The following is a 17,029-nucleotide window of genomic DNA, read 5'->3' on the forward strand; positions in this document are numbered from 1 at the left end:
CAGCTTAAGTACAAGTTAGCCAATGTGCAGGTGCGCCCATGAGGCCACAAGTAAGTGTGGGTGTGTCTGGTTGAGCAACTCACCTTGTTCTTCTCTCCAGTCATCGTCTCCAGCTTAGCCCCCTGGCCAACTGTGAATGAGTTGACCATGAATTTGGTGTCTCAAATCAAATCAAATCAAATCAAATTGTATTGGTCACATACACATGGTTAACAGATGTTCATGCGAGTGTAGCGAAATGCTTGTGCTTCTAGTTACGACAATGTAGTAATATCCAAGAAGTAATCTAACAATTCCCAAATAGCTACCTACTACACACAAATCTAAAGGGATGGAATATGAATATGTACAAATAAATATTTGGATGAGCAATGGCCGAGTGGCATAGGCAAGACGCAATAGATGGTATAAGATACCGTATATACATATGAGATGAGTAATGTAAGATCTGTAAACATTATTAAATTGGCATTGTTTAAAGTGTCTAGTGAGTCTCTTTGTAGGCAGCAGCCTCTCTGAGTTAGTGATTGCTGTTTAGCAGTCTGATGGCCTTGAAGCTGTTTGTAGTTTGCCCCCGGTGATGCATTGTGTAGACTGCATCACCCTCTGGAGAGACTTGCGGGTTGAGGGCGGTGCAGTTGTCGTACAAGGCGATGATACAGCCTGACAGGATGCTCTCAATTGTGCATCTGTAAAAGTTTGTCAGGGTTTTAGGTGACAAACCAAATTTCTTAAGCCTCCTGAGGTTGAAGAGGCGCTGTTGCGCCTTCTTCACCACACTGTCTGTGTGGGTGGATCATTTCAGTTTGTCTGTGATGTGTACTGCATGCCGAGGAACTTAAAACTTTCAACCTTCTTGACTACTGTCCCTTCGATGTGGTTAGGGGAGTGCTCCCTCTGCTGTTTCTTGAAGTCCACAATCATCTCCTTTGTTTGGTTGACATTGAGTGAGAGGTTGTTTTCCTGACACCACACTCTGAGTGCCCTCACCTCCCTGTAGGCTGTCTCGTCATTGTTGGTAATCAAGCCCACTGCTGTTGTGTCGTCTGCAAACTTGATGATTGAGATGGAGGCGTGCATGGCCACACAGTCATGGGTGAACAGGGGGTATAGGAGGGGACTGAACACGCTCCCTTGTGGGGCCCCTGTGTTGAGGGTCAGCGAAGTGGAGATGTTGTTTCCTACCTTGACCACCTGGGGGCGGCCCGTCAGAAAGTCCAGGACCCAATTGCATAGGGCGGGGTTGAGAACCAGGGACTCTAGCTTAATGATGAGCTTGGATGGTACTATGGTGTTGAATGCTGAGCTGTAGTCAATGGACAGCATTCTTACATAGGTATTCCTCTTGTCCAGATGGGATAGGGCAGTGTGCAGTGTGATGGCGATTGCATCATCTGTGGACCTGTTGGGGCAGTATGCAAACTGAAGTGGGTCTAGGGTGTCAGGTAAGGTGGAGGTGATATGATCCTTGACTAGTCTCCCAAAGCACTTCATGATGACCGAAGTGAGTGCTACGGGGCGATAGTCATTTAGTTCAGTTATCTTTGCCTTCTTGGGTACAGGAACAATGGTGGCCATCTTGAAGCATGTGGGGACAGGAGACTGGGATAGGGAACGATTGAATATGTCCGTTATCACAGCCAGCTGGTCTGCGCATGCTCTGAGGATGCGGCCAGGGATGCCGTCTGGGCCAGCCGCCTTGCGAGGGTTAACACATTTAAATGGTCATCTTGAAGTGGTCTCCATTCTGCTTGATCTCACCTGCATCCCTTTGCAGACCTAAGGGTTGAGAAGGAACACAGTACACATGGAACTACAGTATGTATACAAGCAATTAGTTATTATTTTAAACATTGTAAACCCTACTTTACAGCCTATGGCAATGGTGTGCTGGTTCCCTTGGGATTACAATACAAATATATATTATTTTCTAGTTTGAATTTGTAGTGAAGACATCTTTAGATGAATGAATAACCGTAGCTGAGGAGCACCATAGTTCGATTATAAATAAGACAGAAAAACTCAACTGACCTAGCAGTAATTTTTGGTGCAGGCATTAAGCCATTGGATACAATAACCATTGGGGGGGGGTATTTTTAAGACCACAAATAACAATAACTGTAGAGACCCTGTGTTTATAAACGCATGCTTTTGTGACACAGTCGGTGCCACGCAGGGCTACCGGCCGGGAAGGTTGAGGGTTCGCCGACTACCATGGACGAGTTCACTTTGTTTCACTAGGCCTACACTACGATCAAACCCGGCTGCAGCTAGGGGGAAATCAGATTTTCAACATTTTGATACCATATTTATAATTATATTAAATATATGGAACGAAATTTCAATTCAATATCATGGTTTGCGTTTTCAACGTCACAATAAATAGAATATGTAAATCTCAACCAACAGTAAATACATCCCTCCCTACCTTGTAGGCCTACCCAATAACAAAGGCTTGACAATCTCCGAATGTCATTAAACTTTTTGGTGTTTTGTAACAGATGTCTCTTTACATTCATCTTTCTGCTTCATAGTTTGGATTGATTGATTAATTGATTGAATTTATTTGTCAGATAATATCAAAATGTGGTTGTCTCTTATTAAACTCCTTTGAATGCAGTTTGCTATAATGACCTGCAGGTGACGCTTTAGAGTATATATTTTTTAAACGTTTGGCACCAGATTGACCTCTTTACTTCGAAATTCGAACTCTGGTGTTGCACCAATACAGTTCCCGGGTCATCTCGTAGCTACAGTACGCTACTTCGGAGCTATTTCTTCTTATAGCAAGCAGACGGTAAATAATCCTAATTTAAAATTGTATGGACTAGATGCGATAGTCAGCAGCATTGAATTTACCTAACCATAATTTATTTCAAATAAATAAACTATAATATGTTTTTTCAACAGTAGTTTACTGTAAACTTAAGCTGACAGTTATGTTTTCTATTATGCTATGTATTAATAATGCAATGTAATCCCATAATTAAAAAATTAACATGAACACATGTTTTTGAAACTACAGTAGGCTGACTGTTATGCATTATAATAATGTTATTACATTATAGTCCAATACTCACTTATGAACTGTTGATCCGTGTTGCTACAACAATGAAGCGAATTTAACCCAAAGGCTTTATCATCTGCATACTATTTTTCATCATACTGTTTTGACTACTGACAGGTGTCAGATATGCAGTACTGCAGCACGCGTGGCGGTGTCCAGGGTTGGGACTTTCAGGATGTTTTGTTATCAGGATATGCACCAGACGGGGGGATGTTCATGCCTGAGACCCTCCCCACCCTGACCCCTGATACCTTGAGGTCCTGGAGCTCCCTGTCCTACCCACAGCTAGTGACAGAGGTCTGCTCCCTGTTCATCCCTACAGAGCTGATCCCTCGAGCAGACCTAGACGGTGAGACCTGAAGGGTTTGGGTAGCTGAGTGACACGTTGATGGATTCATTGATGGTTGGAAAATATGGTACAGTTAGGTGTAAACTGAAGAGGGTTTGGCACGTTTTTTTTTCCACATCTGGGTGTATATCAAAATGAAACAACTCTGTTCATGTCCCTTCCTCACCGCTTTTCCTTCACTCTCTCTCTCTCTTTTGTGTGATCCTTCTGCCCATCTCACTCTCTCAATCTCACTCTTTCACACCCCTCTCCGCTCTCTCTCTCCCTCCCTTGCCCCAGGCCTGGTGAGTGCGGCCCTGTCTGGGTTCGCCGTGCCGGGGGTGGTGAGCTTGGCCAGGCTGAAGGGTGGGCTGTGTGTGCTGGAACTCTTCCACGGTGAGACCCTGGCCTTCAAGGACCTGGCAATGACCTGCACCGTGCGCTTCCTCGACTACTTCCTGCGCAAGGAAAGCCGGCGCGCCATCGTATTAGTGGGTGAGAAGGGGCACTTTGGGCAGCATTTGGAGTGTTTACATGTTTAGTTACAAGCTAGGTCTATTATGTTGATGTATATTACATCTTACGTGTCTTAATAGTGTCCTCCTATCCTCTTCCCTCTCCCACGCTGCGGCCTACCTTCCTAGGCACATCTGGGGACACGGGTGGTTCAGCCATCCAAAGTGCGAGAGGCCTTGGTGGGGTAGACGTGGTAGTGGTGTACCCCCGGGGCCGCATAACTCTTGTGCAGGAGAAACAGATGACCACCTGCCTGGAGGACAATATCCATGTGTTTGCAGGTTAGAGACAGGGCCAAATAGTATGCGGGAGCAATATTCTAAAGTGGCTTCCTCTCCTTGCCCCCTTCTTTGATAGTGAGAGATGATGGCCATATCAGGGGAAAATATAGGAGTTTTAGTCTTCAGTAATAATGATCTTACCTTAACCTGTGATAAGATGGTATCATTGGTATGATAACACAACCCTCATTTTTCTCCCCTGCACTACTAGCGGATGGCAGTTCTGATGACATCGACGTGCCCATCCGTCGACTGTTTTCAGACCAGGAGCTGGTGAAACAACACAGCCTGATGAGTCTCAACTCAGTCAACTGGTCTCGTGTCATGGTGCAGCTGGCACACTTCATTTATGCCTACCTGCATGTGAGTGGGCTGGAGCAGGCAGAGATGGGGGCACCCCTACCCGCCTTGGAGATGGTAGTGCCCACAGGCGGGGCGGGGAATATCGCTGGTGAGAAGTTTTACAATGGCAAAGTGTTTCCACTACTTTTTCCCATTTTTGCCCCTTTTTGTATATATTTTTTTGATTAGAGATATATTTATATTTCTTCCTTACTTTTTTGCTCAAAGAGGAAAGGAAACTAAGCCATTTGAGAGTATTGGAACATAGCTCATGTTTTACTCTGGTTTTCCTTAATCTCTCTTCATTCTTTGTCTGTCTCTCGGTCCCCTCTCTCAGCCGGCTGCATTGTGAAGCAGATGGGGATACCGCTGTGTCTCGTTGCCATGACGAACGCTAATGACATAGTGCACAGGACTGTGCAGAGTGGGGACTTTTCCATGGCAACCAATGTCACACAGACCATGGCCCCGGCTATAGACATTCAGGTGCTGTGCGTGATGGCTCGTCACTTTGTTTAAGGTTTAAGAAGTGTGTGTGTGTACTGTGGCTAACACTGTGCTCTCACCCCAGGACCCCTATAACATGGAGCGTGTGTTCTGGCTGCTGTCTGGTAGAGATGGAGCCCTGGTAAAGGGCATGATGGAGGAGTTTCAGCACTCTCACAGACACACTCTGCCTGAAGCTCTCCACAAACAGGTCAGATGCATGAATACATAATTGACATGTTCTTGTAGAAAGATAAGTGCCCAGTACCGTTGGTTGTTTAATGTTCTCTCTCAAATCACCACACATACTTACCCCTCCCCCCTGACATCTCAGTCAACCAGACAGGTCCTACAGGCCTTAGTTTTGTCACACCAGGACTACTGCCCAGTTGTGTGGTCAGGTGCGGCAAAGAACGACATAGGCAAATTGCAGTTGGTCCAGAACAGAGCAGCACTTATTGTACTTAGATGTACAGTACCTGTCAAAAGTTTGGACACACATACTCATTCAAGGGTTTTTCTTTATTTTGACTATTTCCTACATTGTAGAATAATAGTGAAGACATCAAAACTATAGAATAACACAAATTGTATCATTTAGTAACCAAAAAAAATCCAATCAAAATGTATTAAATATTGTAGATGATCAAAGTAGCCACCCTTTGCTTGATGACAGTTTGCACACACTTGGCATTCTCTCAACCAACTTCACCTGGAATGCTTTTCCAACAGTCTTGAAGGAGTTCCCACATATGCTGAGCACTTGTTGGCTGCTTTTCCTTCACTCTGATGTGTAACTCATCCCAAACCATCTCAATTGGGTTGAGGTTGGGTGATTGTGGAGGCCAGGTCATCTGATGCAGCACTCCATCACTCTCCTTCTTGGTCAAATAGCCCTTACACAGCCTGGAGGTGTGTTGGGTCATTGTCCTGTTGAAAAACAAACGATAGTCCCACTAAACGCAAACCAGATGGGATGGTGTATCGTTGCAGAATGCTGTGGTAGATATGCTGTTTAAGTGTGCCTGGAATTCTAAATAAATCCCTGACAGTGTCACCAGCAAAGCAACCCTACACCATCACACCACCTCCTCCATGCTTCAAGGTGGGAACCACACATGCAGAGATCACCCTTTCACCTACTCTGCGTCTCACAAAGACACTGCGGTTAGAACCAAAAATCTCACATTTGGAACCATCAGACCAAAAGACAGATTTCCACTGGTCTAATGTTCATTGCTCGTGTTTCTTGGTCCAATCAAGTCTCTTCTTCTTACTGGTGTCCTTTAGTAGTGGTTTCATTGCAGCAATTCAACCATGAAGGCCTGATTCATGCAGTCTCCTCTGAACAGTTGATGTTGAGATGTGTCTGTTACTTGAATTCTGTGAAGCATTTATTTGGGCTGCAATTTCTGAGGCTGGTAACTCTAATGAACTTTTCCTCTGCTGCAGAAGTAACTCTGGGTCTTGCTTTCCTGTGGCAGTCCTCATGAGAGCCAATTTCATCACAGTGCTTGATGGTTTTTGCGACTGCACTTGAAGAAACTTTCAAAGTTCTTAAAATTTTCCGGATTGACTGACCTTCATGTCTTAAAGTAATGATGGACTTTCATTTCTCTTTGCTTATTTGAGCTGTTCTTGCCATAATATGGACGTGGTCTTTTACCAAATAGGGAAATCTTCTGTATACCCCCCCTACCATGTCACAACACAACTGATCAGCTCAAACGCATTAAGGAAAGAAATTCCACAAATTAACTTTTAACAAGGCACACCTGTTAATTGAAATGTATTCTAGGTGACTACCTCATGAAGCTGGTTGAGAGAATGCCAAGAGTGTGCAAAGCTGTCAAGGCCTAGGATGGCTACTTTGAAGAATCTCAAATGTAAAATATATTTAGATTTGTTTAACACTTTTTTGGTTACAACATGATTCCATATGTTTTTTTTCATAGTTTTCATGTCTTCCCTATTATTCTATAATGCATAAAATAGTAAAAATAAATAAAACCCTTGAATGAGTAGGTACGTCCAAACTTTTGACTGGTACTGTACATGGAGGGTGAATGCCAGTAACACACATGTCAATATCTCCTGGCTCAAAGTCGAGGAGAGATTGACTGCATCACTATTGGTCTTTGTACCAGGTGTTGAAGGTACCGAACTGTCTGTTCAAGCGGTTGGCACACAGTTCGGACACTCATTGGTACCACACAAGACATGCAACCAGAGGTCTCTTCACAGTCCCCAGGTCCAAAACAGACACGGTGAAACACACAGTATTAAATAGAGCCGTGAATACATAGAACTCTCTGCCACCCTAGGTAACTCAAACTAGCAATAAAATCTGATTTAATAAAAAAATCAGACGGCACGACGGGGACTGGGAAGAGAAGAACAGACATTTTAATGTATTTATTGTATTGTATTTTGCATTGATATGTGATGTGTGGTTGTCTCGCCTGGCTATCTTAAGATGAATGCACTAGCAGTGGGTCGCTCTGGATAGGAACATATGCTAAATGACTAAATTGTGATGTAATTGTAGTGCTATGTACACTGAGTGTACAAAACATTAAGGACACCTTGTTACGGCTTTCTTCCGTCGAAGGAGAGTCGGACCAAAATGCAGCGTGGTTAATTCGATACATCTTTAAAGAATGATGAAACGAACAATACAAAAACAATAAACGTAACGTGAAAACCGAAACAGACTAAACTGGTGCATACAAACACACTGAGACAGGAACAATCACCCACCCCACACAGTGAAATCCGGGCTACCTAAATATGGTTCCCAATCAGAGACAACGAGAATCACCTGACTCTGACTGAGAACCGCCTCAGGCAACCATAGACTTTGCTAGAAAACCCCACGAAGCCACAATCCCAAAACCTACGAAAAAACCCCCATACATAAACACACCACAAAATAAACCCATGTCACACCCTGGCCTGACCAAATAAATAAAGAAAACACAAAATACTAAGACCAGGGCGTGACAGCACCCCCCCCCCAAGGTGCGGACTCCCGGCCGCACACTAAAACCCATTGGGGAGGGTCCGGGTGGGCGTCTGTCCACGGTGGCGGCTCCGGCTCGGGACGTGGACCCCACTCCAACCAAGTCTTAGTCCCCCTGTAACGCGTCCTTTGATTGGCGACCCTCGCCGCCGACCTTGGCCTAATAACCCTCACCAAAGACCCCACTGGACTGAGGGGCAGCTCGGGACTGAGGTGGAAGCTCGGCACTGAGGGGAAGCTCGGCACTGAGGGGAAGCTCGGCACTGAGGGGAAGCCCGGCACTGAGGGGAAGCCCGGCACTGAGGGGAAGCCCGGCACTGAGGGGAAGCCCGGCACTGAGGGGAAGCCCGGCACTGAGGGGAAGCTCTGGCTGGCTGGCTGGCTGGCGGATCTGGAAGAGACTGGTTGCCTGGCAGATCTGGAAGAGTCTGGTTGACTGGCAGATCTGGAAGAGTCTGGTTGACTGGCAGATCTGGAAGAGTCTGGTTGACTGGCAGATCTGGAAGAGTCTGGCTGACTGGCGGATCTGGAAGAGTCTGGCTGACTGGCAGGTCTGGAAGAGTCTGACTGGCTGAAGAGTCTGGCAGGTCTGGAAGAGTCTGGCTGACTGGCAGGTCTGGAAGAGTCTGGCTGACTGGCAGGTCTGGAAGAGTCTGGCTGACTGGCAGATCCTGGTAGACTGACGGATCTGGCTGCTCCATGTAGACTGGCAGCTCTGGCTGCTCCATGCAGACTGGCATCCCTGGCTGCTCCATGCAGACTGACAGCTCTGGCTTATCCATGCAGACTGACAGCTCTGGTTGCTCCATGCAGACTGACAGCTCTGGCTGCTCCATGCAGACTGACATCTCTGGCTGCTCCATGCAGACTGACAGCTCTGGCTGATCCATGCAGACTTACAGCTCTGGCTGCTCCATGCAGACTTACAGCTCTGGCTGCTCCATGCAGACTTACAGCTCTGGCTGCTCCATGCAGACTGACAGCTCTGGCTGCTCCATGCAGACTGACAGCTCTGGCTGCTCCATGCAGATTAGCAGCTCTGGCTGCGTTGAACAGGCAGGAGACTCCGGCAGCGCTGGAGAGAAGGAAGGCTCTGGCAGCGCTAAACAGGCGGGAGACTCCGACAGCGCTGTAGAGGAAGAAGGCTCTGGCTGCGCTGAACAGGCGGGAGACTCCGGCAGCGCTGGAGAGGAGGAAGGCTCTGGCAGCGCTAAACAGGCGGGAGACTCCGACAGCGCTGGAGAGGAGAAAGGCTCTGGCAGCGCTGAACAGGCGAGGCGCACTGAAGGCCTGGTGCGTGGTGCTGGAACTGGTGGTACTGGACCGAGGACACGCACAGGAAGCCTGGTGCGGGGAGCTGCCACCGGAGAACTGGTGTGTGAAGGTGGCACAGGATGGAACGGACCGTGAAGGTGTACTGGAGAGCCTGAGAGCAGGACTGGCACAGGACGTGCAAGGCTAGGTAGGTACACAGGAGGCCTAGTGCGTGAGGCTGGCACACTCCTCACCAGCCGACTAACACGCACCTCAGGACGAGTATGGAGCGCTGACCCAGGTGCCATCAAATCCCCGACTCGCTCCGTCGGACGAATATCGTACCTAAAGCACCAAACTAGCAACTCCCTCATTACTCTCTCCTCCAATTTCCCCATTAACTCCTTCACAGTCTCTGCTTCGCTCACCTCTAACACCGGCTCTGGTTCTGGTCTCCTCCTTGGCTCATCACTATAAACAGGGAGAGTTGGCTCAGGTCTGACTCTTGACTCTGCCACTCTCTCCCTGAGCCCCCCCCCAATAAATTTTTGGGGCTGACTCTCTGTCTTCCGTCCGCGCCGCCATGCCTGCTTCGCCAACTCCATTCTCCGATAACCTGCTTCGCACTGCTCCAGCGAATCCCAGGCGGGCTCCGGCACTTTCTCTGGGTCGACAGCCCACCTGTCTATTTCCTCCCAAGTAGTGTAGTCCCGATATTTTTGCTCCTGCTGCCGCTGTTGCTTCTCCTCATACCAGCGCCTCTCAGCTCTCGCCGCCTCCAGGTCTTCTTTGGGGCGGCGATATTCTCCAGGCTGATCCCAGGGTCCTTCTCCGAACAATTCATCCTCCCATGTCCATTCCTCTCTTTGTTGCTTCTGCTGTCGCTGCCTGTCACCACGCTGCTTGGTCCAGTTGCGGTGGGTGATTCTGTTACGGCTTTCTTCCGTCGAAGGAGAGTCGGACCAAAATGCAGCGTGGTTAAATCGAGACATCTTTAAAGAATGCTGAAACGAACAATACAAAAACAATAAACGTAACGTGAAAACCGAAACAGCCTAAACTGGTGCATACAAACACACTGAGACAGACACAACACAACACAAAATAAACCCATGTCACACCCTGGCCTGACCAAATAATTATAGAAAACACAAAATACTAAGACCAGGGCGTGACACACCTGCTCTTTCCATGGCAAAGACTGACCAGGCCAATTCAGGTGAAAGCTATGAGCCCTTATTGATGTCACTTGTTAAATCCACTTAAATAAGTGTAGTTGAAGGGGAGGAGGCAGGTTAAAGAAGGATTTTTAAGCATTGAGACAATTGAGACATGGCTTGTGTATGTGTGCCATTCAGAGGCTGAATGGGCAAGACAAAATATTGTAGTGCCTTTTAACGGGGTATGATAGTAGGTGACAGGCACACCGGTTTGTGTCAACAACTGCAACGCTGCTGGGTTTTTAACGCTCAACAGTTTCCTGTGTGTATCAAGAATGGTCCACCATCCAAAGGACATCCAGACAACTTTTATAATTATGTATTTTTTATTTAACCTTTATTTAACTTGACACAATTGTGGAAAGCATTGTAGTCAACATGGGCCATCATCCCTGGACCTTGTAGAGTCCATTCCCTGACGAATTGAGGCTGTTCTGAGGGCAAAGGGGGGTGTTGGAGGGTGCAACTCAATATTAGGAAGGTGTTTTTAACGTTTTGTACACTTCGTGTATATTATGTATTTTATTTGTTGTTGTGATTTGTGTTTGGACCCCAGGAAGAGTAGCCGCTGCTTCGGCAGCAGCTAATTGGGGATCCTAATAAATACTACTCCTCCCCTCCTCTCTCTGTCTCCAGTTGTCTCAGGTCCTCACAGCAGGTGCAGTAAGAGATGAGGGGATAGTGGAGACCATGCAGAGATGCTGGAAGGAGAACCAGTATCTACTATGTCCCCACACTGCAGTGGCTGTGTGGCATCACTACCATTATCCCCCAACTGCAGGGGTCAACAGGTAAGAGACACAGACACACACACACACACACACACACACACACACTTTTAGTGTTTTGCTAAATAAGCACATTTCTTAGTTGCAGGCTCAACCATTTACATAATGCATCATGGCTGCATACCGAATACCGCTGTCTAGCTCACAATTTTAAACCCCTTCCCCTGTCTAGGTGTTGCATAGCAACAGCCTCTCCGGCCAAGTTCCAGGCGGCGGTGCAGAAGGCAGGGCTGACCCTTGACCTCCCTGAGGCAGTGCGGGCTCTGGACAAGATGTCCACTCGCTACCTGGCCCTGGAGTGGGGCCAAGACTGGGGCAAGGACTGGGAGTGCATGCTGAAGCAACACATCCAGGCTATAGGCTCAGCCAGGCAACGTGGAGTGGCCTACTACTCAACTGTGGAGTGTAACTAGTTATTTAAGAAATTAGGCTTATGGATGCACACTGATAATTCAGATGGAACTGTTAACTGGCATTTGCCATGGATTATCATAAATAACAAACACTTATTAACTGATGAGATTGTTTTATAAAGTGGATAATAGACAACTTACTGCTAATACCAGCAATAATATGCCCACAGTTAGATGTTTTATGTACTGTCTTGAAGAGATCAGTTTTATATGATCAGATATTGTTACAGTATAAGAAGATTGTTTATTGTATACGTTTGATCAGAATTCAGATGAAATGGTGTAATTGCCAAATGGTGTGTTTTGCAATCAAACTTCTGCACAATTTATTGCCTGACCATAAAAGTTGCAGAGGCAATCATGAGTGCAGGAGTAATTACAGTAAATGATTAGAACGAAGCTATGAAGCCAGCAGCATACCACCCTGCATACCACTACTGGCTTGCTTCTGAAGCTAAGCAGGGTTGGTCCTGGTCAGTCCCTGGATGGTAGACCAGATGCTGCTGAAAGTGGTGTTGGAGGGTCAGTAGGAGGCACTCTTTCCTCTGGTCTAAAGAAAAATATCCCAATGCCCTGTGTAGGTTGCTGTCTTTCGGATGGGACGTTAAATGGGTGTCCTGACTCTCTGAGGTCATTAAAAGACCCCATGGCACTTATTGTAAGAGTAGGTGTGTTAACTCTGGTGTCCTGGCTAAATTCCCAATCTGACCCTCAAACCATCATGGTCACCTAATAATCCCCAGTTTACAATTGGCTCCTCTCCCCTGTAACTATTCCCCAGGTTGTTGCTGCAAATGAGAATGTGTTCACAGTCAACTTACCTGGTAAAATAACAGATAAATGATTAGGTTTTTATTCCCATCACTACATGTAAGAGAGACAGTGTGGTGGTGGGCATGATGCCTGTCAATATTGCCTTAAGAAATTTCCTGTGTACCATAGGCTTTAGCATTCACTTCAGAAGACATAGGACCGTAGGTTTATATGGGTCACATGGGTTTCTCTCACAAGCTGTCGGTTTGTATCTTTGGATAAGACCTTTTACAGCCCGAACTCCTGATATATTGTACTGTCAGGCAGCTGAGATGGACTTTGGTCTCATAAAGATGATGTCAGAGGTTGTTTGACTCAACTCTGTTCCTGCTCTGTTCATGCATCGTAAAGTAAGACATATACATATACAGTACACACATAAACACAAAAACTCATCCATACCGTTTATATATTTCAGCAACATCTCGTGGTGAGTTTTAGCGTGTGTGTTTTGGTATTGGAAATACCTGAGACCCGAGTTGACTTGAAACATGCAACAATGACTAACCAGAAAGTCATGTTTTTGTACAGTAAGCTGCATTTGTCTCAGAGCACAAGCCATTACACAAGCAGTTACAAGCAAAAACTCATATTTTACATCTATATATCTGCTGTAGAAAATGTATGTACATACTGCAGGTATGCCCGACATTGAAACATGCAACAGATTTTTTTACACTGTCCTTCAACTCAGGACTGTCCCTGAAAACGCCTAGAGGCTGTTTTATTGGTGGACTCTGGGGGGAGGGGTGTGGCTAATCATGTGCAGTAGCTTCATCAGCAGATCGTGGTCATGGCTACTGCTCTCTGGCCTCACAGGGAGAAGTCAGGTAGTTCTCCTCCACACAACTAGCTGCCTCTGGGGAGCCCATGTAGCAACCCATCCCCTCCCCACAGCAGATACTGGGCCCAAAGCAGCGGCCCCTGTCGCCCGGGCCACACGACATGCACTGGAAAGATAATAGGAAACAGAAAGTTATAGTTACATTGTTATTATAGATAAAAGTGATATATTTATAGAAAAGGGAAGTGGTTTTAAGCTTTGTGGTTTAACAAAAAAAACGGTACAATACAACATACAATATTGACATACAATAACCTTTGATTTAACTGTGCAATCTCAACCCTTCGAAGGTAAGAGGCAAGCCTCTATGGCAGGCAACCACCAATCTAGCTCTATAACAGACACACAGTTACAATAAACAGTAACAAAGTGGAACTGCTGAGAATGACAGTACCTTTCTGGATGGGACGTCTAGTGCTGATCTCTTGCCTTCTATGGGGCAGTTGGAGATGTAGCAGGCAGTGCACACAGATAGCAGGAACAGCAGACAGAGGGCAGACACTGGGGCGACAGACATTGCCACTGAGAATGAAGGAAAAAAAGATTTAAGTTTTATAAAGTGGATGCGTCTTGTCTCAGGATAAATATAATATAGTAAGATTAATCATAGTCTATTGTTGCAATATTTTTTGCAAATGTCTGTTACAAAAAACATTTCCTGCAGTTATGTTTTTTAAGATAAAATAGATTTAAAAGATTGTCAGAGAAAAGACATACTGTTTGAGACACAAAATGACACACAATGAGTTCAGCTTTCCACAGTTCTACGCTACATTCTTAAACATTATTGTATGAACAACAACAGTAGGAGGGAGGATGTTGAGGGTAAGACGGGAGCTATGACTTCAGAGTTGTTTGTGTGTGTGTGTGTGTATGTGCGTGCGTGCGTGAGAGAGAGAGAGGGACATATTTGAGTGTGCATGCGTGCGTGACAGAGAGAGGGAGTGTGAGAGAGGGACGTATTTGAGTGTGTGTGTGTGTATAACTTAACTCAGCCTATATAGGCTATGTAACAACTAATAGGAGAAAAAGAGAACTTTAGATAAATAAAGAAATGACTCAAAGGATGATTAAAAGGTTTATTGTCCTCAGAGGGTCCTGCATTAATAATAAGAGCACAGTTGACCTTGACCTCACCATGTCAATCATGTATTTCTCATTATGTTTTATCCTGGACAGATCCTATACATTTAACTCAAGCCATTATTTGAACACTGTTATTTCAACCACAACTTAATTTTTCGAATTACACTAATTATTACTCAGTCCACCTAATGGAAAAACGTCAATTGACGTCATAGGCCTACATGATAATGCTGAAAAATGAACAATGAGAAAGTGTCACGTTCTGACCTTAGTTCCTTTGTTTTGTCTTTTGTTTTAGTATGGTCAGGGCGTGAGTTGGGTGGGTTGTCTATGTTAGTTTGTCTATGATTTTCTATTTCTGTGTTTGGCCTGGTATGGTTCTCAATCAGAGGCAGCTGTCAATCGTTGTCCCTGATTGAGAACCATATTTAGGTAGCCTGTTTTCCATTGTGTTTTGTGGGTGTTTGTTTTCAGTCTTTGTGTGTTTGTACCAGACAGAACTGTTCCGCTTGTTATTTTGTTATTCAGTGTTCAGTTTTGATTATTATTAAAAATCATGAACACTTACCACGCTGCACCTTGGTCCTCACCTTCTTCTTCCCACGACAGCCGTTACAGAAAGGCACATTTGGAAAGTCCTAGTGGACATATTTTAATACATCTAATAATAATAAAAGTAGCTCATCTTATATTTGTGCGAAAATATGCGACGGACTAAGAAGAACAATTCATTTATGAATTTGTAAAATGTTATGTATCCGTGTATAAAATTGCTTTGATGGAAGGGTACATCACAGTTGTGACTTGGCGTGTCAAAAATACATTTGATTTCTGACAGGCGACAGAGACATGCTCCTCCCCCGTTGACTGTCGACTCCACCTGCCCTCTAGTGATGGGCATTCCGTCTTTTCGGCTCATTTGGCTCCGTTCACTTAAAAGAGCCGGCTCATTTCGCTCCCAAACGGATCTTAGTGTAAAATGCGACCTAGAACCTACAAATATCAAATGTAAAGCCCAAAAGGTAGGCTACCAGTATATCAGATCGTGAAATGCGCGTTCAAATACATTTTTACCTGGCCAAATTATTAGATGGTCTCAGTGGTTTAGTGGCGGGTATACGCCGCACACCCACGTATTTCTTAATCCCCATTGATACATAACAATTTAGTGTAGTGCAGGTATACACCAGTTCGATTAATAAGGCTGATGGAACAGATCAGAATGTTTGGCTTAAAATGTTGATAAACTATTACTTTACATTTTAGTCGCAACCATGTACAGACGACGGTAGGGCTTTGGGTGAATGTTCCAAAATGCAATTTGCGGGAAGACGCCGTTCTAAAATGTGCACCACACATGCGAGCGGTTTCATGAACAGAGATGGGCATATCCGTTAGAAATGTTGAAAGAATGGGGGTTTAAATATGCAACAACTATCATGGGATGCTAATATGACTAGGATAATGCATTTGGCTGCTAGACAATGAAAGAAAGTTTAAAGAAAACGCATACGAGTAGGCCTAAGTCTTTATAAAAAATAATTGTCTCCACGTTTCTATGGTGGGGTTTTGGCTATAGGCTACTTTCAAGTAAGGTAAGACATGCCTCATAATATGAACTAAAAAGTCCAGGTGTCAAACAGTTAAAGAATACAAATATATATAGCGATGCTTATGATAAGGATTTGGAGAAAGGCCTCTCTATTAAATGTTAATTACAGTACCTACAAAGTAGCCTATGCCTACCTGTCAGAATGATATCATGATTATTTGTGTCAATCCAGTCTGCATTTTTTTTTAGCAAACTACAGAAACACTGCTAACCAAACAACAGTGCTAGGTGCCTGCGCACTTGAATTAAACTACACTCAAAAAAACAAAATTTCTTATATTTTTCCCAGACCTCAAAAGTGGACTTAGAACAGCGTTTCCCAACCCTGGTTCTGGAGTACCCCCAACAGTGTAATTTTGTATTGTAACCCTGGACAAGCACACCTGCTTCAACTTGTCAACTAATCATCAAGCCCTCAATGAGCTGAATGAGGTGTGGTTGTTCAGGGCTCCAACAAAAAGTGTACTGTTGGGGGTACTCTGACTTAGAACATAAAATGGTGTTGTTTTTCTGTAAAAAAAAAAGTGTGGCTTTGAGAGTGAAAACCTGAAAAATTTAGGGAAAATAGGAAACCTGTGATTAAAAACAACATGTATCTATTTCAATGGTAGGCCTACTATTAGCCTAGTTATACAGTACAGCTTGGGTTGGCCTAACTTTGAAAAACAATATGGGATTTATCGTTTTAGGCCATTCTGAGTGTAGGCTATGTCACTGTTTTTCATATAATTTTTGCGTCTGGAAAAAATGGAGTATACCTACTTCTCCAGGCATCACTACACCATTGGATGGCCTGTTGTCTTTGGGGCACTCAAAATATCAGCTTGGATGGGCTCTCCCCACTATTTGTGGTTTCTGCAGTGAGGATTCACCCTCATTAGTTAATCATTTTGTAACTTATCTGCAGAAAAACGTTGTTTTAAACTCACAAAGCAGTAGTAGCAATATGCAAATCAG

The 17,029-nt window shown here is 44.9% G+C and overlaps 1 protein-coding gene and 1 pseudogene across 1 annotated transcript; one reads left to right on the forward strand and one right to left on the reverse strand.

Annotated features, from left to right (window-relative positions):
- Positions 1–2,711: 2,711 nt before the first annotated feature.
- thnsl2 (threonine synthase-like 2) lies at positions 2,712–12,217 on the forward strand. The gene is made up of 9 exons (XM_024380507.2): positions 2,712–2,797; positions 3,185–3,416; positions 3,696–3,890; positions 4,040–4,192; positions 4,404–4,643; positions 4,872–5,020; positions 5,106–5,231; positions 11,153–11,307; positions 11,477–12,217. The coding sequence occupies exons 2-9, from the start codon at positions 3,194–3,196 to the stop codon at positions 11,715–11,717; spliced, it is 1,482 nt and encodes a 493-aa protein (XP_024236275.1). The 5' UTR covers positions 2,712–2,797; positions 3,185–3,193; the 3' UTR covers positions 11,718–12,217.
- A 266-nt stretch (positions 12,218–12,483) lies between these two features.
- Positions 12,484–15,454, reverse strand: LOC112219348 (annotated as a pseudogene).
- Between the last annotated feature and the right edge of the window lie 1,575 nt (positions 15,455–17,029).

This window comes from Oncorhynchus tshawytscha, linkage group LG20, assembly GCF_018296145.1.
Source record: "Oncorhynchus tshawytscha isolate Ot180627B linkage group LG20, Otsh_v2.0, whole genome shotgun sequence".
NCBI lineage: Eukaryota > Metazoa > Chordata > Actinopteri > Salmoniformes > Salmonidae > Oncorhynchus > Oncorhynchus tshawytscha.

Excerpts from the sequence above, each read along its gene's own strand:
- thnsl2 (XM_024380507.2), top strand. The coding sequence starts at position 3,194 with ATGCAGTACTGCAGCACGCGTGGCGGTGTCCAGGGTTGGGACTTTCAG. Across the intron at positions 3,891-4,039 it reads GCGCGCCATCGTATTAGTGG|GCACATCTGGGGACACGGGT; the intron begins GTGAGAAGGGGC and ends CTACCTTCCTAG. Across the intron at positions 11,308-11,476 it reads CCAACTGCAGGGGTCAACAG|GTGTTGCATAGCAACAGCCT; the intron begins GTAAGAGACACA and ends TCCCCTGTCTAG.